The sequence below is a fragment of the Antrostomus carolinensis genome, unplaced genomic scaffold (assembly GCF_000700745.2).
Source record: "Antrostomus carolinensis isolate BGI_N321 unplaced genomic scaffold, ASM70074v2 scaffold4850, whole genome shotgun sequence".
Taxonomy (NCBI): domain Eukaryota; kingdom Metazoa; phylum Chordata; class Aves; order Caprimulgiformes; family Caprimulgidae; genus Antrostomus; species Antrostomus carolinensis.
In genome coordinates, this window is record NW_010287606.1 from 26754 (window position 1) to 48348 (window position 21595).

General features: G+C 42.9%; 2 protein-coding genes across 2 annotated transcripts; both read left to right on the forward strand.

Annotated features, from left to right (window-relative positions):
- The first annotated feature begins 1074 nt into the window (after positions 1-1074).
- LOC104521432 (PR domain zinc finger protein 15) lies at positions 1075-17440 on the forward strand. The gene is made up of 6 exons (XM_010163428.2): positions 1075-1288; positions 7670-7825; positions 8853-8965; positions 11256-11405; positions 14725-14844; positions 17272-17440. The coding sequence occupies exons 1-6, from the start codon at positions 1075-1077 to the stop codon at positions 17320-17322; spliced, it is 804 nt and encodes a 267-aa protein (XP_010161730.2). The 3' UTR covers positions 17323-17440.
- On the forward strand, positions 17384-18547 carry PLAGL1 (PLAG1 like zinc finger 1). Its single transcript, XM_010163440.1, has one exon. It carries the CDS (start codon positions 17384-17386, stop codon positions 18545-18547), a length of 1164 nt encoding a protein of 387 aa, XP_010161742.1.
- The last annotated feature ends 3048 nt before the right edge of the window (positions 18548-21595 follow it).

Sequence of the window (21595 nt, forward strand, 5' to 3'; positions counted from 1 at the left end):
TTGCTCAAAGCCTCATCCAGCCTGGCCTTGAACACTTCCAGGGAGGGGGCATCCACAGCTTCTCTGGGCAACCTGTTCCAGTGTCTGACCACCCTCACAGTGAAAAACTTCTTCCTAATATCTAATCTAAACCTCCCCTCTTTCAGTTTAAACCCATTTCCCCTTGTCTTGTCATTAGTTGCCCTTATGAAAAGTCCCTCCCCAGCTTTCTTGTAGCCCCTTCAGGTACTGGAAGGCTGCTATAAGATCTCCCCAGAGCCTTCTCTTTTTCAGGCTGAACAGCCCCAACTCTTTCAGCCTGTCTTCATAGGAGAGGTGCTCCAGCCCTCGGATCATCCTGGTGGCCCTTCTCTGGATGGCAGAGTGAAGTTAAGCTTTGATACATGCACCTACATACTTTCCCTGCTGTTTGGTTTGTTGGGGTTTTTTTTGGTTTTGGGGGGGTTTTTCCCTTTAAGTTAGCAGAAATGTCCTGTAAATTATTACCCTTTCAGGTGTTCAAACAGTGAAAGTAACTTTTTTTTTTTTCCCCCTCTTAGCTGTGAAGTTTGTAAGGTACAGCAGAGCACAGGTATCCTTCTGCTGCACAGGAACTGGCCAGAGCTGCTGTGAGCAGTCACACTGCTGAATTTCACAGCCTGGCTGTGCTCCTCGAGGCTTCTCTAGACGTTGTGCTCCTGAGATTTACTAGATGAAGGAGCCTTATTGGGGTTGGTGGGAGGATGGCTTTTTATGGGAAGCTGGTTAAATTGCTTCTGGCTATGCCTGTCATAGTACTTCATGGTCACCAGGCAAAAAACTTACTGTTCCCAGATGTGCTCGACTGTCATCATGATTACTCCCTGTTAGGAATTAGTAATGAATCATAGTTGTTGTTATCATTTATATGTTTGTATAACAAATAGTTTTGGGAGTTCCAAAGAGTTTACATACTTGTTTGTGTCTGCCAGGAAAATGCATGCATGCTTTGTGTTAGAAGATTCCTTTACAGCCAGGTAAGTGCTGAGCCTCCCTTCTAGAGGCATCCTGTGCTGGACAGGATCATACTGCTGTGAGGCAGGAGAGAGTGACCTGATGGATGATCTCTCACAGCTGGAGACCCGAGGATGTACCCTCCCTATGAATCTTCTTACCTCTTGGGAACAAAGGCAGGAGCACAGGGAGGATGGAGGCAAGGTGAAGGAGAAAGTGTCACTGCAGATGGGTCAGGATGCCTTAAGGGCAGGCTCACCTGCAGTGCTGGGTCCCAGCTTTAGGGAATTGGCTCGACCTGCTGTTCTGGTTGAATGTATGGAATGGCAGTAAGGCACGTTTGCTGGTTTATTTCTCTGTTTCTGTCTCCAAATGTAGTAACTCATTTTTCAAGTTTTACATTTTAGTAGAGTGAGGTCATGTTCCTGTGAATATGTTTAATGTTAAGAAAGATTGATGGGATGTTTGCGAACCACCTACTGTTCCCCTCCCACGGGAGAGGGGGCCCCAAAAGAGGCGTAGGCGTTCCCTCACAGGGTGCTGCCCACCCCTGTGCAGGACCAGGACTCCTCCTCCCCCTCCACCAGCATCTCAGGGGCTCTGGTCCACTTGCCTTCAAGCCTGAGGATGGCAGTTGGCAGCACAAGGCCTTGGTAAGGGAACCGATGCTGCCCCAGCAGCACGTCCATCCCGCAGTGTCTGTGCTGGTGCCATCAGGTAGAGACTGTGAAGCTTCAGGGTCTCTTTGTGTCAAACTCACTGCTTGAAGTCTATTTAAAGTTTTCCTCTCAGGTGCTTAGGAGTCAATCTTCTTTTCTGCCCTTCTCCCCACCTCCTTCTTATTTTTTGGGCTGTTATTTTGGATGTGGGATTATGGAAATTCACAAATAATGAATATGTGAGTTTGCAGTCTTTGCTCAGGTGAGCAATTGCAATTGCAAAGTCCGCCCAGAGTGTGGTTTCCTGATTTATTTTTCTTTTTTTCCTTGCAGAGCTGGGCAGTTGTAACTCTCTGCTAATATAAAGTTTTGTTGTATGGGATAGAAGAGACATGGAAAGGAGACATTGAAGAAATGTTCACCTATTTTTGTGTTGGACTAGGGATCAGTTATTACAGTTAAAAACTGAAAATCAGTCAGTAGAAAATTTAGCATGACAAAATATCAGAGGTTAATGGGATTTGAATTAATTTCTGAATTCTGTTAATTATAACAAGTTCTATTTTACTGTAATGTAAATAGGATGAATTCTCAATCAGTTAAGAGCTTCAGCTCCTTTGTAGATGTACTTTGCACATCCAACTTAGGACATGTAAGGCTTCTTTCATAAATGTGCTTTACAGAGGAGATGCGTGGCAGTGGCCCACAATAATGGGAAAATAACTTAGGATTAACTGTTTACTAATTGAGTACTTTGAATTTTTGCCAAATAAATTATAGTGTGGAACGCAGTTTTTAAGCTTTTCCAGCAAGTGAGTGCTTCAGAACAAACCACAGAGCAGGATAAACCTCGTGTACCTTTGTGTAAGAAGAACCAAGACTTGCATACTGCACATGCAAATATATGTTAGACAGATAATGTCCACAGGGTACGTATGCAGCGTTCCTCTACGTGAAAGCTGAACGAGGCTAACGGAGCAGTGCAGTTTTACTCTGTGATAAATTACTGTTGTTTGCTATGCAAATCTTATGATTGTAATTAGGCTCGGATTTGGACCACTGTGTACACTGATCTTTGTTCCCTCTGCGCACGGAAGCTAATTCTAATGCTGCAAAACAGCGCAGCAAATGTCGAGCACTGCTCAGCCGGACGATCGTTTCTTGTGGGTCGTCTTTGCTCAAAGTGGACATTTTGAAAGGAATGATTTACCTCCACCTTCACAGCGCACGTAAACCATACCACGGGCATCTTCTGGGCCACTGAAGCGTTCAGGTACCGTAAAGTCTTGCTTGAAAGTAGAGGTTAAATCATAGAATCATAGAATGATTTGGGTTGGAAGGGACCTTAAAGATCATCCAGTTCCAACCCCCCTGCCATCAGCAGGGACACCTTCCACTAGACCAGGTTGCTCAAAGCCTCATCCAGCCTGGCCTTGAACACTTCCAGGGAGGGGGCATCCACAGCTTCTCTGGGCAACCCGTTCCAGTGTCTCACTACCCTCATAGTGAAGAACTTCTTCCTAATATCTAATCTAAACCTCCCCTCTTTCAGTTTAAACCCATTTCCCCTTGTTCTGTCATTAACTGCCCTTATGAAAAGTCCTTCCCCAGCTTTCTTGTAGGCCCCCTTCAGGTACTGGAAGGCCACTATAAGATCTCCTCAGAGGGTTGGAGAAAGCAGAGGAAGGAATGCCTGATAGGCATCTAGTTTTTAGCAAACTGGTTTTAAAACGTGGTATTCAGCCGCTGATTGGTTAAGGAGCCCGTGGTATGCTCGAGCTACCCCAGCAGTGATTGTAGTTCCTAGTATGGCTATGTATAGCTCCGTTATCTCTGCAGCAGGACTTGGTGTAACCGCAGCCTGTGGCTCCTCGCCCACGCTAATGAGCTCTCCCCAAGGCTGGGCTTGTGCCTGTGGGGGTGGCACAGTGCTCGGATGGTGCCGCTGTTTTGGAAACCCCAGATTGTTAACGGTGTTTGAGTCCAGCGTGCCCCACCCGCCGCACCAGCCTGGCTACTGCTGGCTGCGGGAGTTTGTCCCCGTGCAGCCTGGCTGGCCCCAGAGCCGTCTAGAGGAGAAGGCAAGCTGGCTGCTGGGGCTGCTAGGCTGTAGTCCACAGCAAATGAGAGCTGTCACCTAGACCTGGACTGAGGGGAAGCACCACCGTGGGGAGGACGGTACAGGTGAGCCACACTCACAGCCCGCTCTCCTCCTTGGGAAGGCGGCCACCAGCGTTGCGGTCAGCCTCGCGTGGTGGGCTTTTGCGGTCAGCCCCTGTGGAGGGCGTGCATCCTGCAGGCAGCCGGTGTCATTTTTGGGGTGACCCAAAGAGCAGGAGAAAGCCATAGCTGCTGACCATGCCTCCCAATGGTTGGACAGAAGTGGGAGCAGATGCATTCAGGGGCAGGGGTACCAGGCTGGGGGCATACAGGAGATGTACCCCCTTCTCTTAGCCCATCCAGCGGTGGTTAACAGGGCACGAGCACCTCGTCCATGTGACAAGGTGGTGGCTGGGCACCCGCTCCCTGCTCCGAGTCACCCGCACTCGTGCTGGGCTCTTCTGTACACGTGCCTGCTCACTGCTGCAGTGGAGTTCAGCAAAATAAAAATTTTATCAGCTACAGCATCTATTACCTTGTGTAGCTTTCTACAGGTAGATAAAAAAGGCAATTTTTGGAACTTTTTCACAGTCGTTGCAAAGGCATAGAGCAAGAACGAAGAAATACCCTCTAGATAAAAATATAGCACTGCTGCTCCAAAGATATAGTAAAATGACACGGTCTGTTTTTTAACAGTTTGTAACTCCTGTGAATCTTGTTTATTTCTTTTTGTTGCGTACTCATCTAAATCACAGCAAAGCAGAGGAACAGAGACAGGTTTACTTTTTCTTGCATGCTTGCACATTATCAAGTATTCCTGTAAATGTGACTTTAAATCCGTTAATTTTGTTTGTGTAAATACAATTTAAGGGATCAGGGAAACTGTAAAAGCATCAAGTGAGGAACTAAAGTGCCTAACAAGAAGCAGAAAAAATCTTCTTCACAGAAAGTGATTTTTCTAACCAAGTGTATTTCATTCCTAGTGCTAATATGACTGGATATAGCTGGATGCTCTATTTCAGAACAGGTTAGAGTGTGTTCTGAGACTGTTGTTGAAAAAAATACATTTTACTTAAGCAGCCAAGTTAAAGTGAAGTATTAAAGGTGTGTGAGCTTTGCAGACCAATGCCATGCTGCAGCTATGATAATGCATACCTTCCTTTGCCGACGACATCTGTAATTTAGTATTGAAGTACAAAGGATCGTGAATTGCTCTGTAATTATCTCCAAGGAAGAATCTGAATTTGACAGTTTTGCACTGTTAGTTTGGGGGAAGAAATTACAAAGACTCCCGTTCCCCAGGGCAGTCCCTAAAATTGTTATATTTACAGTGGCCCAATCCTTGCTTCTGGTACACCTGGCAATTTTTAGTGTGGATTAAATTCAGAGTCAGGGTACTAACATGCTGGTGTGGGGTCAGAAATACTGTGTAGTGAATGTAATTCTGGGATGCCTGTTAAATAACTGAATCCTCTAGTTATCTTCTTATCCCATCTAATGAAGCACATAAAATCCTAGAACAAGCCTTGGGCAGCTCCAGGTATTTCAAGGTGCCGTGCCATGATGCCAGGTCAGAATCCCAAGCCCTACTAGCAAGGTGCCTAAAACCCACTTCCAGCTGTGCAGCTCATTTCGTTCAGGGCAAGCCGACGGCTTTGCCGTGCAGGTGAGGCGTGTCTCCTGGGGCCCCTAAGCTCGGTGGCGTGTTCAGCACCTGTTTGGATGCTCCTCCCTGATTTTGGAGGAGCACCCTCCCTAGCACTTGCACCGTGTGAATCATTTCAGACCTTACGTCTTGGCTCTGGAGGACCAAGGCACGTTACCTAACAGGGCACCAGTGCTGAATTTGGAGACCAATTCAAGGGGACCCTTTTTCCCTTTCCAAACTTTCCAGCCTCCCTACAAGCTGCCCACCCTGGGGCCTCTGCAGAAGGCACTGCCCTGGAAGGTTTGCTCAGGAGCTCGGTTGTGATGAATCACAGGAGCATGGTATGGATTGATAAGGTCGTGTACTTTACGATTAGATACATCCTCCCTCTAACAGCGGTTCTTTGTCTCCGTTTTTGTTTCGGTAATGCTTTTCGGCAGTTTGCATACAACGACTCACCAAGCAGGAGCTGTTTGACTTGAGACAAAGTCACTATTATTCTAGGTAAGCTCAGGAAGCCCTCATAATTTTGTTGCCTTCAGAAGACATAGATTGTTGGCAATTTCTTTAAAAGCCAATTAAGTTATATCGCCAAGAAAATGTTTTTTTTCTTGCAGCTGAGCTATAAAGGACTTTTCAGGTACATAAAACAGTGTGTAACAAGAAAAATCTGCCTTGCAGCTGTATTACTTATTTTTTATGCATTTTAAGTGATGGGTGTAGAGTGGCATGTGCTTTATCTGTAGCACTAGCAAAAAAAAAAAAAATCACATATTTCAGCTATTCATAGTGCAGGTGTGTAGTCTGGGAGCCATGGCAAAAGAAAACTATCACGTGGTCCCCACATTATTGACAAACATGGACTACTGCAGTGCCTGCAGCCTGACCAACATGCAAGTCTACCTCTTCGTTTAGAGTTGATGGAGAGCCCAAAGAACTCAGTAGAAACACTTCAGGCTTATTTGGGGAGATTTTGAACTAGACTTTTGAGGCGCGTAATTTAGTCAAGTGCCTACTTCTGTTTACAGACTGAAACCTTTTTGAACCACCCTGAATATGGCATTTATGGTGCTCCTGTCCTTTCTCAAAGACTATCTCTGATGCCTCTCCAGCTAGTGTCTCCTGAGCCCTAATGCTTCTCTTGACTTCTCTTTGGCTACGAACCCCTCTCTGGTGAAGCCACATCTCTCCTTCCCCAGTCTCTGCTACGGCGTCCCATGGCTCCCTTGGACTCTCGGGTGTTCTGGCTCCCCTCTTCTGCTCCTTATTGTCACTTACTGAATAGACTAGCTCAGCAAAGTTTTCAGAAGTAAAAAACACCGAGGTAGTCATGGATGACCAATACCAGCTTTTCCTTTTAACTCCGTCATAAAGTGGTTTTGGCACGCTGGTTTGGTTTCTACTGTCTATAAAAAGGTTTTGAGCAAGAAGTCCCGTTTTTCCCATTGCCCTGTGTGACACCAGTGCTGGGATGACCTTCTGCTGGAGAGTATCGTTGCTCAGTTGTGTCGCTGCTCCAGATGAGTTTCCCTGGCAACCAGTTTGAGCTACACTGAACCAAAAATATCTCACTGTGCTGGGAGAAAGTCAGTTTGCAGACATGTATTTCTCATTAATGACTTTTCTGGATGGTTCGTGTGTTCAGCCTGCAGATGGTCATTACTGTGAACCAGTGACTGGGAGATGTGGAGTGCCCCTTTTGCTTGCTTCCACAGGCAGCAGTGTCTATGAGAAGGCTGCCCTTGCGTGACTGTCAGCTGAGTTGTGTCTGAAAGACCCATCGTACTCATTTTTCATGGTGCACTGCGGGTCTTCTCTTCTCCTGCGAAAGGTCTGTGCAGGCTCACAAAGTCACAGTGATCTTTCCTGGATTCCTTGGACCTCTGCAAATTACTTTGGTTATTACTAACAACTTTGCCCTTCTCATTTCTATATAAATATACGCACCTTTGTTTATAGGTGTGCATACTGCGAGCTCCAGTTTTGCTGTCATCCTAGTCGCCAAAGGCATGCTTTGTGACACCTCCAGATGAGCTTGCGTATAAATCTTGGGAGGTCAAGACTCACCAGTTTGCACAGGAGAGAATGCACAAACTGGAGGTTTTATTTCAAACCTTCCTATTTCAGTTTTGGCTTGCAGATACTCTTTTCACTACCTAATGTAGAACAGTGGTGTAAAGAAAAGCATTGGTAACTCAAGATGTCTTCTCAAGGTGACGAAATTAGAAGAGACTAAACTGGAGAGCAGTATGTCATTTTTAGTAACAGCTTCCCTTTTCTGGATTTGTAGGGTGTGAGGATTGCGGTAAAAGCCTTATAGGAGAATGCAGACTCCACGGACCACTCATCAGGGCTAAAGATAGGGTTATTCCTAGCCGAGCCCGTCTCACCCTACCTCATTACCTCACTTTGCGAGTGTTGGAGCTGCGAGCTGGAAACCAGCAGAGTAAGTATTTGACCTCTTTTTCCCACACTTGAGAAAGAGGAGGTGAAAGTCCTAACACTGGCTTGTTTTTCGTGAATAACTCAAGGCATAATCATTGGGTATTAACCGTCTGGAGACTACTTTATTTTCAGCTGAGCACAGCTAAAGCTCACATTCAGCTCCTGTTTTCTGTGACTGATTTCTAGTAACCTCGATGCGTAGACTGATGGCAGGACATTAGCCAGAGCTGGTGTGACATTTAGCTGTGAGCAATCAGTTAGCTCTGTTCAGTCAATACAAGTTTAATGAATGTTGAATTTGTAGCTAATAGTAACGGCCGTGCACTATTACATATTTTTTTCTTTTCCCCAAGCATGCAAAACAGGAAAGAGTATTCAATAAGAAGTCAGAAACAAAATGGTAAATAACATCCCTCATCCACCCTCTGCAAAATCAAAAGACCACAGAGGGTTAATTTACCTTTTGCAGCATCTTCAGTTCATATTATAGAAAGACTGTTGTTTCCTTCTGAGGGCAGGGAAATTTGAATACCCAAACTTGAAGAAGGGAACTACATCATTAGTGTCTAGATTGCATTTCAGAAAGAGAATGACAAGATGCCTGTTGTGATGCACCATTGGTATTAGGCAGGGGAATAAGTAGGATGGTTTTTATAGATTCTCTGCACTCATACTGGGAGAGAACAACCTCATAAATTATGCCAGCAAGCAGAGCACTATGATAACATCAGTTTGTAGATTGAAGAGTATCAACACATTTGTATTGCATCCTCAGTTTAATATCTTGTCATGTATTTTAGGCATTTTTGTATTCAGTGTAGTACCCATTAAAAAGAAAAAAAATCCTGTACATATTTACATCCTTTTCAGATTCTTTTTGTTAGAATTATTTACCTGGGTTATTTGTCTAGAAGAATTGATGTGTTCTGCACTATTGTGTTTATCTCCATTTTCACAACTGTAAATATACAAGAAATGGTTTGTGATGTCTATATTAATATTAGACTGGTCTTTTTTTTGATTCACAGTCCTTGGAGTATTTGCAAAGAAAGTAATACAGAAGAGAACACAGTTTGGTCCTTATGTTGGTCAACTGTCTACAAAATTGACCCGCTATGATGAGAGCAGGCTAGTGCTGCAGGTAAAAACCCAGAGGCTTACTATGAAGTGCATATGTGTCTTTAACAGTTCGTATGTGTTTATGTAGTTGAACCAGTCAATTTGCCGTCCGATTTAGTTAATTAATTGTACTTCTGATCTGTATGTGTGACTGTAAATCACATTATTAGACAGCACAGCATAACCTGAAGTACCAAAATGTTCCTGTATATTGTGTTTTCTAGAAGTTTGCTTTCCTGCTTTCTAGTTTTACCACTTCCAGGGTGATTTACCTGTCAGTCTAACAGCTCTTGATAAACTTTTCACAGAGCACAGCTACTGGAAGTATCCAAGGATAGGGCTGCCTTCTCAGATAAAACAAAAGGATTTATGCTTAACACCATGCCACTGGGAGGGTTAAGTTTGTGCACTGACTTAGCAATAGTGGCAGAAATATGCAGTAAGGCACCTGCTTAGTACGGAGAAACAATGCAGGGATGGGGAAACACTTCTTAATGATGTGATTATATATAAACTTTGACATACAATGCACTCACTCAGTTTATTTAGTCAGATTGTTATTTAGGGCTGGTACCATCCCTTGGTGCATGCACAGATATTGGTCATTTCATCTGGACCATGACACTATTGTTTGTACTTTATCCAGCATGAATAGTGGTCTCTCAGGACTAGCCTAGCGTAGACATATCTGCATGCACATCCTTTCCCACAGGAATTTGTTAGGAGTGATAGTTCATTATAATCTTCCACGCCCCGGTCTTTGCACATTTTGCTGCACAGAGTCATGGCTAGGCCCACCTCTGTCATACAGAGTGTCTGTAGTCAAACCACAGCCTCCATCAGGACTTCCCAACAGGTCACAGTTCTTCCAGAGCCTGGGTTTGGTATCAGGCCCTCTCACTCCCCAGGCAAGAGGGAGCAGCAGCAGCTGCCTTGTAACATGTTTTTTGTCTTTGAGCTTCTTCCAGAAGCTTGGGGCTGGAAAACACTGTGTGTGTTGTGGAGGAAGGCATAGATACTGATAGTTCTGTGATTTAATTTGAGAGCAAAAGTAACAGCTTCAGTAATTGATGTAAACTTAATTTGTTCATGGAAATCATGTGAATGGTCTGCCAGGAATGTTAACACTGTCCTTTTGTGGAATTTTCATGGCATGTTGACACCAGAGAGGATTTGTTCTTCTCCATAACTAAGTTTTTTCCATCTTTTTATGAGACACTTTAACTCTTACAAATGCAGAAAATGTAATTCTCTAACAAGCATGCGAGCACGGATGAGCTAAGCACCCAGTTCCTTCCCTTTCACCAAGCCATTGTAAACCACACCCTTTCCTTTATCAGTCAGCCACGTTTGCTTGGAAGTATACAGTGATAAGCAGAGCTCTCGCTGATGAATGCACTGTTTCTTCAGAAGAGGAGACTAGAGTCCCAGGTTTCCTACATGGCAGCAGTAGCTGCCTTGACTTCTCCCTAGCAGCATTCTGAATATGTGACCAAACTTGTCCAACAGGCAGGTGTTTTCATCATAAATGTGACAAGGTTAGGTAAAATAGTTCCTGGAAGCAATGGAAATGCAACTTCTTTTGCAATTAGTTGCTCCCTTAAGTGGTTAGTAGAACAGATACATGCTGTGCTTACATCTGTTGTGCTGTGTCAGCAGTCCGTGATCAAGACTTGTGTTGCAGAAAAGCAACTGTCTTGTGTGAGGTTGGGAGTGTTTGCTTCATAGAGGCATTCCCTCAGAAAGGAATCTAGGAAGAATGAGATAAAGCAAAAAGAGATCTTTCTGGCACAGTTGTTCATTTGTGTTTACTTTTGCATTGGTAAGGGGAAAAAGAGAAGACTGTTAAAATGCCATTATATTGTATGTTACCTCTCTGGACTTGTTACACAAGTTATACAATTGTTCCCTGCAAAATGTAGCGTTAATACAGCACTGATGTTTGAGATTATCAAGTACTCAGGAAGTACATTAAGGCATAAAGCTTATCTTTCTACCTGCCTGCACTTAGTTCTTATAATATTATCTTTATATAACACAAAAATGATGAAATATAAACTGGAAATACATACAAAGGCTTACAGGTATTTTAGTAGTTGGGTGCCTCGGCACGTATTCGTTCTTCACTTTCTTTTGCACTCAATGTTCTTTAAGAGTGATCTATTTCAAAACAACCATGATTTCAAAGGACATATGACCAAGACAGGGTAAATAACTGATAGCCATGATTCCAAGTTAAAGAAAACTAATGTGCCTCTATATAGGACTTGGTTTTATCATGTTCTTTCTCCTATGCTCCCCTTTTGTTTCAGGTATTGAAAGATGGAGGGAAGTACTTTCTGGACACTCCCAATGAAGACTGTGGAAACTGGATGATGTTTGTCCGGCTAGCCCGGAACCAAGAAGAACAGACCCTTGTGGCTTACCAGCACTGTGGAGAAGTCTACTTCACAACTGTTAAGGTAGTTAAACCCACATTGCTGCACCTGTCATCCAGACGGAGATTTATAGGCAAAGGTTCTGAAAAGCTTACCCTTTTACAGATGAAAGATTGATTATATTCTGATCTTTATTACATACCTCCTTTTATATCACTTAATCCATAGCAAAGCAAGCAGCGTATGGGGTTTGCCAGTAAAAGGCGGTGTGTACGTGCTGTTACGAGTAGTGAAGAAACTGAGCAGAGAGAAACAAGAAATATCATTCATGATGGCAATGTTTAAATGTGAATGTTGTAATGTTCTTCAGCTCCAGATAGGTACATGGTGAGATTATCTAGCATTGTTACATTCAACAGTACTTCATCCTGGAAAGAACAAACACATCCTTTCCTTCATTACATTTTTGGACACACGGCATATTCTGAGCACATTTCCAGGTGCTCAGGAACAGGGTGCTAAGTAGAATCGTACTGTTTTCCACTCCCATTAAATCTGAAGACTTAACTGCACAACTTAGAATACTGCAATGTTGCCATGAAATCCTCAGTTTATGATAGAGATTCTGGACTACATCTTTGTCTCAGTAGAGAGAACAAAGTACTCTGTATTTATAAATGACACTGGAACATACAGTCTTGTTTTTTGTTGTTTTGGCCACTTTCTCAGGCAAAGTTTGTTTAAATCAGAACTTACTCTTTTGTACGCTCAGGAAACTGAAGTCTGTATGTTGAACATTCATTGTTTTCCTTTTTTATTCTTAAGTTAGTGCTTGTATATCATTGTGAGCAACATTAAAAAGAAAAAAAGAGAGAACATTAGTCAGAAGAAGTTACTGTGGGGTTAAAATCCAGCATTTTAATTAATACAATTATTAAAATAATTCATTAAAAAAAAAACCAGTGTAAAACAGGATATGCTAATCTGAGACATTGTTTAGGCTGTGTTTGAGAATCTGATGCAGTCCAAACCATTTGAGATTTCAATTTCATTTTAAATGCACGCTATACTTGTAGAACTGACAGGACTAATAATGCTATATTTGGGAAGCATTAAAAAATGCTTTTTTAAGAAGTTGTAGTTATGAACTGGTAACTTACAATTTCCAGTGTAATTTAAGTACTATTGAACCAGCTCTCTGTTGACTTCAGCAGAACTCTGCTCATTGGCATTAACGAAGAGTTGCATCCTATATACTGACATGAAGATTATCAGGATAAGGAATGTGTCTTGTAACTTTTACTGTGCTGTGTATCATAGGGAATTACATTGGTTTTGTTTCTTCTCAGTCCCAGTATCATTCAGGCTACAGATTTTGTCCTGGTCAGCAAAAATGATAGCCTTTTGTTACACTTAGGCACACCCTGCTGGTCACGGTGTGAGGCTGCCTTAGGGCTAGTTAGGAAGATATTTTCTCAAGATATTCTGAATAAAGTCTGTTAAGTTGGGAGTAGAAGGATTGGCTCCTCTCCCCACTGGATTTACAAAGAGATGGGATTTCAGTGACATGGAACTGCAGCTACAAAAACATACATGTAAATGGCATACTAAAAGCACTGTTAGTGTACTTGCTGAACTAATGACTGCAGTCCCTAGAAATGAGTGCTTTAAAACAGGACAGAATTATGAAGAAGTAAAAATCATCCATGGTTGCTGTCTCTCTCTCATCACAGGAGAGTTTCATGTGGGTGCTGCCGTAGCTTTCTCTTATTGTCACGGGTGAGACAGAGTAAATGACAGCTTGTAGTGGGTTTGGATAATGCTGTTTAATCTCAGTTTTACTGAGATTAGGGCTTTTTCCTTACTTGACTATTTCACACACTGATGCACTTGCTCTCCCTCCAAAGTCACGTCGACTAGGTCTCAGCTTCCCACAGAAGAGATTGCTGCTGGTCCAGGAGTGTCAGGCAGAAGGTCATGACAGTATCATGCTGTGCAGCTGTTTGTGGGTACCAGTCTTGAGTGACACTGGCCAAGGTCCTGGGGCATCCCCAGGCATTTGTCTCTGTAGAGCTCCCCCAGGCTTGGTTCTCTCCATCTAAATAGACTATATGCAGGAGCACAATGCATGACCAGCCTCCAGGTTGGTGGCTCTGCCTCATGTCCTTTGTTGAGTGGAGAATTCAGCATGTACCATTTCTGTTTAGGCCAGGTGTTATGAAAACATACAACCAATGCATACTGGTTGTAGTTAGCAAGCAGGCTTGTGCTTGGGAGTTCAAAAGTTCATTTTTCAACATTATACACGCAGTTACCTGTCAGCATTCACAGTCTAAGTTGTCTTTCATCTACCATGCTTATCCAACACCAATGTTAAAAAATAAGTGCATTTTAGGATGTCACATTTTTGTGGAATAAGACTCAGCTGCTCTGCTTCCAGGCTAGTTTGGTCTTTTTAGTGGCACAAATTTAGTTCAGTTTAAATAAAGCTACAAGTATAATGCAGATTGGCTCTACGACTGTTGCAGCAATGTTGTTTTGTGTTATAGATGAAGAAACTTGTGTACAGGGCCAGGGAGTCATGTAAATCATGAACCCAAAGTTAGTTTTCTCCTTTACTTTTAAATAACTATTAGATCTTTAGCCAGTGAGTGTAATCGCTCCTCTCTTTTTCTATTTGCTGTATTATTGACTGAAAATATTTGTCAGAGGAGGTCATAGTCCAGTCCAAGGAAAGATTTGGGCAGGCATGACTGGATGGGAGACTGCAGATTATGGGCTCACTTAGACCTGCATGGGAAGGCTTCAGTGGAAGGAGGGCAGAGGTACAATAAAGCACATGCATAGTGAGCCTGACACATTAAAGCCAGTGCCTGGAAACATGCAAGTTTGACTTGCAGTCCACATACTGGTTGACTCTGGACCCCACGCTCTGTGAGTGCAACACATCCAGGAGGCATCCAAGCTGTTGTGCATTCATGATGCATTTTTCCTTTGCCTGTGCCTTGTAGTTAAGTGTTGTGTTCAGTGGGATTTTAAATATTGAGAAAGAGGCGTGGGATATTGCTTGGAAAGACTGCTGGATGTCTGAACATCACAGACAAATAGATGTCACTGAGCAAAGGTCATGAGGGCTGAGGCACCCCTCCTGCTGCTGTCCCCAGAAAATCTCTGTACACAGGCATTTCTGCTTTTAGAAACTGTGAAGGTGTCAAACCCTAGTGGATAGTAATGCCCAGAAAGTGCTTGAATCTTGAAACTAAGTTACCAAGAATTTAAACAGATTCAAAGAATGCAACTTCAGTGGGGACACAAATTGCACACACCCCCAACTCCAACCTTCAGTATTATTTGGCATAGGAAAATTGGCACAAGTAAACATGCTGTTTTCTTCCATTCACAGCCAATTGAGCCCCACACAGAACTGAAAGTATGGTATGCTGCCGATTATGCCAAATTTATGGAAGCTTCTGCAGTCTTCATTAAAGAAGAATCTGATGTCTGTCCTTTGCCTCCAGTAGCAGTAAGTACCCCTAATCTGCATTCAAGCCATCACCAGACATAGTAAATGACAATTTACATGGTTTCTCTGTTTATGTAACTCTGGTAATGCTAGAGTAGACTATAGAGAAGTAGGCTAACACAAAACCAAGAGCGATTTTAACCAAACAGCTACTCAGAGAAAGGCTGCTCGTCCTCTCTTGTCTTTGTAATCCAGTGGAGCCACTAGATATAGCCAGAAGTAAGTGAGACCAGTGGGATGTGTTGGAAAGACTTAAGATTGGTATGAATTTGCAGATAACCAAGCTGTCCAGTCTCAGACTTATTTCACCAGTTCCCCCTTGTTATGCTCTGACTGGTTGGTCAGATAATGCACTGTGCAATAACCCTTCTCTTCTAATCCCAATACCTTCCCTCTGCATGATAGTAGGAATCCTTAAATTGATAGCAGAAGCTCGTAAGTGTTGAAGACATGACCATGAAGATTGATACCTAAGCTAGCAGGAAGTGTTAAACAGGGAATGTGATAGAACCAGGAATGCAGAGGTGCTCCAGGAAGGGAAGTAACCCTGTTGTTGCATTTGCATATGAGGGCTTTAGAGTATACCCAGGAAAGAAGGGGTGGGAGGGCCACAGCATCAGACATAGATAAGGTAGAGGAGGGATCTGTCTGTAAATAGAGACAGAGTCAGCATAGCTTCACCAGGTTCTCCAGAGCAAGCTAGCCCAAGATCAAGGGAAAGTAAGGACAGTTTATGGGAAGCTGAAGTAAAAATACAGACACAGCTAAGGAAGTGCATGGTCATGTATTAACTGGAAGTACTTTTAATCAGTGACTGGGTTTTTTTTGTAATTGTTTTTACTGGAGTTTTTAAAATGTCAATATTTAAAGTGAATCCAACTGAATCCAGTAGAGCTCTTATTTCCACAGAAATAATACTTCCAAATAATGCATTGCTTGCCAAAAAACTTCTATGTTTCAATGCCTCTAAGTCAGGATAGGCTTAAGAACCCCAAAACTAAAGTGTTTTTTATTGAGTTTAAGAAAGTCTAACGCCAAATGTCAAGCTAAGTGAGGAAGTCTCTCCTGGAGGCGTTGACCATTGCCGTTTGGTAAAGCATGAAGTCAGCCCAAAACATAAGGAAATCCTGTGCAGCTAAACTACATTTGTGTGTAGAAACCCACGCAATTTTTGTATGATTGCAATAGCAGATAAATTGTGTCAGTCTGAGGATAAAGTACAATTCGCAACTGCTTTTATGAGTAATTCCATAAAAGGAACAAATGTAGAGGCTTGGAAATTCAGTAAGCACAGATAAACAGAGTTGAAGGACTCGGGGCTGTTACAGTAAATGCTAAACAAAAACATGGAAATCGGTATTTAGACAACCTTTTTTTTTTTCCTTCCTAGTTTGTAGACTCCTAGAGAGAATCCATTTACAGCTGAACAGTTGTGTGGTAGTGCATTGAAGTAAATATCACTAAGGACAGTGACAGGTCTTGGGAAAGTCCAGAAGAGGTAGGGTCAGTGTGAAGAATATGACCTTTTCTTAGAACGGCTAATAAGAAAGACCTGTTTCTGTTCTCCTTGCAGAAAGAGCCTGTAGACCCTTGGATATGCTCCAGCTGTAGAGGCACTTTTGCAACTTTTGCTCTGCTAGAATCTCACCAGTGCATCCATAAAGACCGAGTCCTTACCACCAGGTTCAGACCACCAAATAAATTAGGACCCGTAAAAGCAAAAAGCAAACTCAAAGGGAAACTGAGAGGAGCGGCATTAGGCAAAAGCATTGCCCAGTGCTACGGGGCCATTTCCTGTGCCAGCTCAGGAAGCACTTGTGATGCTCTGGTGAGGTTTATACCTAAATGGAGAAATGGCCGGTCTTCACTGTTGAAGGGAAGAGAAGTGAAGCAGCCAGAGAGTTACCCTTGCCGACTCTGTGGGAAGATATTTGATTCCATTGACAAGCTCACAGTCCACACTTACATGCACAAAGGGGAGCGCCCCTACAAGTGTTCACAGCACGGATGCACAAAAGCCTTCATTTCCAAATATAAATTGCTCAGGTACAGCTCTGAAGGCACTCCTTTTCTGGTGGGTGTGTGGGGAAAAAAACAAGGACATCTTTTTCTTCTTGAGTGTCCTAGTGCCACTTAATCCCCTAGTTCCAGTTTTTATTATTCCTGTTGTGGTAGAATAGGAGAAAACTAATCTCCCTCAGTTGCTGTGGCTACTCAAAAATATGATGTTGAGCAATTTTAACCTGTATGCTTTATGATTTAACACATTACCCCCTTCCCCTGAAAAGAAGCTAGGCTTTTATTGATAACTGGGGAACTTGTGAAAATGCCTTCCTTCAAGAGTGACAGCGTTTTCAAGTCTTGAAGCTGCACCGTGTACTAGAGTGAATGTAAATACAAATAACTTTTTTCTTCTTTTGGTCTTAGGCACTCAGCCACTCATTCTCCACAGAAATCTCACCAGTGTGGCTACTGTGAAAAGACCTTTCACAGGAAAGACCATTTAAAGAATCATCTTCAGACTCATGACCCTAACAAGATGGCCTTCAAGTGTGAAGAGTGTGGTAAGAAGTACCACACCAAACTAGGCTATAAGAGACACTTGGCTCTTCACGCAGCCACCAGTGGGGACCTTACCTGTAGGGTATGTGCCCAGGAGTTTGGCGGCACTGAAGTTTTGTTGGAACACCTCAAAAGCCACGCAGGGAAACCAACTGGCAACACCAAGGAAAAGAAACATAAGTGTGACCACTGTGAGCGTCACTTCTATACGCGTAAAGACGTGCGGCGGCACATGGTAGTTCACACAGGCTGCAAAGACTTTCTGTGCCAGTTTTGCGCCCAGAGGTTTGGGCGGAAGGACCACTTGACTCGCCATACTAGGAAGACTCATCCACAAGAACTGCTGAAGAGCAGGTTGCAGAATGGTGACTCAGTGGGTCTCCTTGACCAGCTTTTTCCATTCAGACTGAAGGAAGATACCAGCGTACTGTCCCCTTTTCCTGAACGGGTCTCTGTGCAGAATGGGATTTTAAATAGTTCGGAATCAGAGGAATACAACTGTTCACATCTTCATTCCCAGGCAAGCTTACAAACTGCTCTTCCTCTTGAGCCTTCTCCTCATTTGCAAAGGATGGGCTGTGCAGACAGCCTTCCAGCTGTCCATCCCACACCATGCTCAACAGCCGTTCCTGCCAACCTGAACCTTCATCAGCCTAATAAATATGACCTTAGTTCTACCTCATTTGCAACAGGATCCCTCAAGAATCTACCCATAAAAGTGGATGTTAAAGGTTACAATGTTCATCTTCTTGAGGACCTGCCGTTACCAGAACCTCAATCTCTCCACAAAATCAGTCTGGAAGAAGCTTCCTCAGGGCCTGTGGGGGATGCTAATAAGTACCCAGTGCACAAGGAGACAGAGGCAGCAGCTGAAACTATGAGCCTGCCTTTCATGGATCTCACTCATGTGATGAGTTTCTGGCAGCTGCCACCAGGTGACAACCAGAACACTACTGGGGATATCACAATGTCATTTGGTCCAGAGGAACCATCACACAGGCTGAGTGGCCTTGGCCAACAGCAAGGTCTTCAGCTAGCAACTGGTGGGATGGCCATAAACCAGCTGCATCATCTTCCTCGCTCCTTTCCATCCACTACAAATTCTGTAACGTTGCCTCATTTTCACCATGCCTTCAAATAACTATCACCATGTTTGGGTTTTATTCCTTCTGGGTTTTAAGACTGTGCTTCTTACTTAAATCTCTTAGGATGGGGTGGTTTTGGTTTGGTTTGGTTTTTAAGAAAAACTGCCCCAAATGTTTTCAAAGCACATTATGAACATGGTAGTTAAATTCAGGACGTTAATAAAGAAGAAGCTCTATTTTCATACTACTATTAGTTTTTTAGCATATGACAATAGTAGAACTAACATATTTCCCTCAACACCCTCTATATTTTTGTTTCTTACCTTTCACACAAACAAGTGAATAAATATCTTCAGTGATAGCAAAGCATCATAACAGGCAGAGTAAAAACTGGCTGCTGCTGTAGGAGAATAGGGTTAGGGTGAATGGGAAGAAGGGGGAAATCTCAGAAAAATAATTTTAATGAGCCATAAATCACAGCAAATTTATACACATGGCAAACATAGCAAATGATTTATCAACATCACATAGATTTCTGTTAAGCACTTAATTACTGAACTTTATGAATCTTTAATTTAAATCAGAATCATTCCAAGAGTGAATCTTACCTCCTTGTTTCCCTTTTTTTAAAATGAAGATCACTATATATTAATCCATTTAACTAGATTTTGTTTTCTGAAGCGCACTTCAGCTGTGTGCTTCTCCTGTGTTTTTTTCCTAGAGCTGGAAATAACTACCACTTCTGCATGACTGCATCAGAGCCGATGGCTTGTATATGTGCAGTTTTCAGAATGGGAAGTGAAGTGTCTCAAATGTTAGAGCAAAACATGAATTTTCACTAAGCACTGAATCCGGCAAGGTATCAGGCATTGGTCTCTCTAGTAAGGCACTTAAGCATTTGCTTAAATTTAAGCATATGTTATCCCATTGGGTCACCAGCTTGATTGATTTAACACTCAATAAAACAATAATGCTTCCTACCTAACGGGCCTTTATTCACCTTCTGATGATAAAAATGGCCTTTGTTTAGTCTGGGAAATTATTATTAGTCGTAGCCAGCTGCAGAGTGGATTTCTTCACGGAAAGCCAACCCTGTCCAGGCAGCCTGCCCAGGGGACCCTGCGACCCAGCAGGACCGTTGTGGGGGCAGAAGGGTTGTGGTGCTGAGCTCACACTTGGCCCTGTTCAAAACCGGGTTATGAATCTGCCTCACAAGTGTCGCCTGAAATGAGTGGATGTGGTGATGGTTAATAGTACCTGATGATCATTACAGTGTGAAGCAAACATGTTCTCTTCTCCCCCATTAATCACAGGAATATTTCCAGACAGCTTCAAATAAAAATATTTTTTAAATGATTGCTGTTTTGCTGTTAATGAACTACGATGGCATTGTACAAATACAGGGATCCGAATATTCTTACAAGTTTACCACTACTTGCATTAAGGAAAGGTTGTATTATTGCAGTTCATGGGAGAATATGTTCTTCAGATACACTGTTGAGGGGTATTTTTTGTTATGAAAATAAGGCAAACCAGAAAGAATTTTAAGATCATTCTTGTAGTGATAACAGCAATAGGAAGAGTGAGTGCTGCACAGTCTTACCCAGTTAGCAGTTATTGATTTAGGGGTTCCAGAATAGGGAAGGGATTACAAATGGTGTTATATGCACATTCTGCAGCTAGGCTTGTGTTTTCATCTGTGTATGTTCACTTCCTGCATTGTTTTCCTTATTCATGCAAATTGTATTCACTTGGCTTCATCCAAGCTTATGTACTTGTAAAAAAACCCCCCAAAAACAAACAAACAAACAAACCCCACAAATTTTATAGCACTGCCTGATCATATGCTGTTAATAGACGTTTAGTCATTTTGGTTTGTGCTTCTGTAAGAGGTGTAACTAATTTCTGAAATACTTGTCTTCAAATTAAAATGTCACGTTAAGAAGAAAATTCTATGCAAACACTGAGCAGAGAGATTATCATACATTACTGTGAGTTAAAGACTAAGTCTCATTTAAAAATAAAAGTGCTACTTTTGATCTTAAAACACTTAAAAAGCACAGTGATGATGTCTACAAGTAAAACACATTACATGTGTAGTGCTGGAGCTTTTATCCTTCAGCCCAGTCAAATTTCTCTTTCCAGGTTCTTGACGTCATAAATGCAGAGGAAGCTGATGATGTCCCATCACAAAGACAGACAAGTTATTTCAAAAGATCATGTTTTCAGAAAAATTGATTTATTTTAAAATTCTCACAACTCAGGAGATACCCCTGAGTCCTCTAAGACTTAGTGTAGGCCTGGAGTTTCTCATAGCTTTTGTTAGGGGAACTTTTGTGGTTATTTTTGAGTGGCCATCAGTGGGTGAGGCTCAACAGTGCTTTGTTTCTGGGCAAACAAATTATTTGGGCCCAACAGACCTGCCAGGTGTGGGCCTGAATATTGCCTTGCTGAAAGAGCAATAATTTGGGGTCAGTGGGGTTAAGGTCACAGGCAAGGCAGTGCTAAAGGAGAGGTGTGGAGGCAGCAGCAAGTCCTCACCAGCTCTCCCTGGACTTACGTGTGGCATCCGAGAGGATGGGGCTGTACCAGGCAGGCAGGTGTGACTTCAGGTGGTGATGGTGGAGAAGGCAGCAAGAGCTGCAGGACGTCTGTCTGGTGGCTCTGCCTTTGGCTTGTGCAGGGCTGTGACAGCACCAGTGTGGGGAGAGGTGACCCTCACATGCTGGAGATACGAGGTATGGTGGAGGAGGAAGGCAGCCCCACCAGTGGCCAGTCCTCCCTCATCTTCAGCACAGCCAAATGGGAGAGGAGGATGCGAGCCAGAGGTGGGGAAGGTAGGAGAGACTGTGGTGTAGCAGCTGAGACAGAACAGAAAGATGTGACTCAGTCCAAGCACTGACACTCCTGGAGATCTTAGGATATTTTACCTCACATCATAGTAGTAATAACAATACTCTTTTTTCTTTTTTTTTTTTTTTTCTGGGACACTGCTTGGAAAGCTGTAGAAGCAGTGATACATGCCAGCTAAACAACAAAATTACTATAATCAAATGATACCATAAAATAGAGAAACAGTAAACATTTGGTCTCATATAAAAAAA

What these genes read in the sequence shown, in the direction of transcription:
- PLAGL1 (XM_010163440.1), top strand. Translation starts at nt 17,384, where the DNA reads ATGGCCTTCAAGTGTGAAGAGTGTGGTAAGAAGTACCACACCAAACTA.
- LOC104521432 (XM_010163428.2), top strand. Translation starts at nt 1,075, where the DNA reads ATGGATGATCTCTCACAGCTGGAGACCCGAGGATGTACCCTCCCTATG. An exon ending in GCGAGCTGGAAACCAGCAGA is followed by an intron (nt 7,826 to 8,852) that starts GTAAGTATTTGA and finishes TTTGATTCACAG; the next exon opens with TCCTTGGAGTATTTGCAAAG. An exon ending in GTCCTTTGCCTCCAGTAGCA is followed by an intron (nt 14,845 to 17,271) that starts GTAAGTACCCCT and finishes TTTTGGTCTTAG; the next exon opens with GCACTCAGCCACTCATTCTC.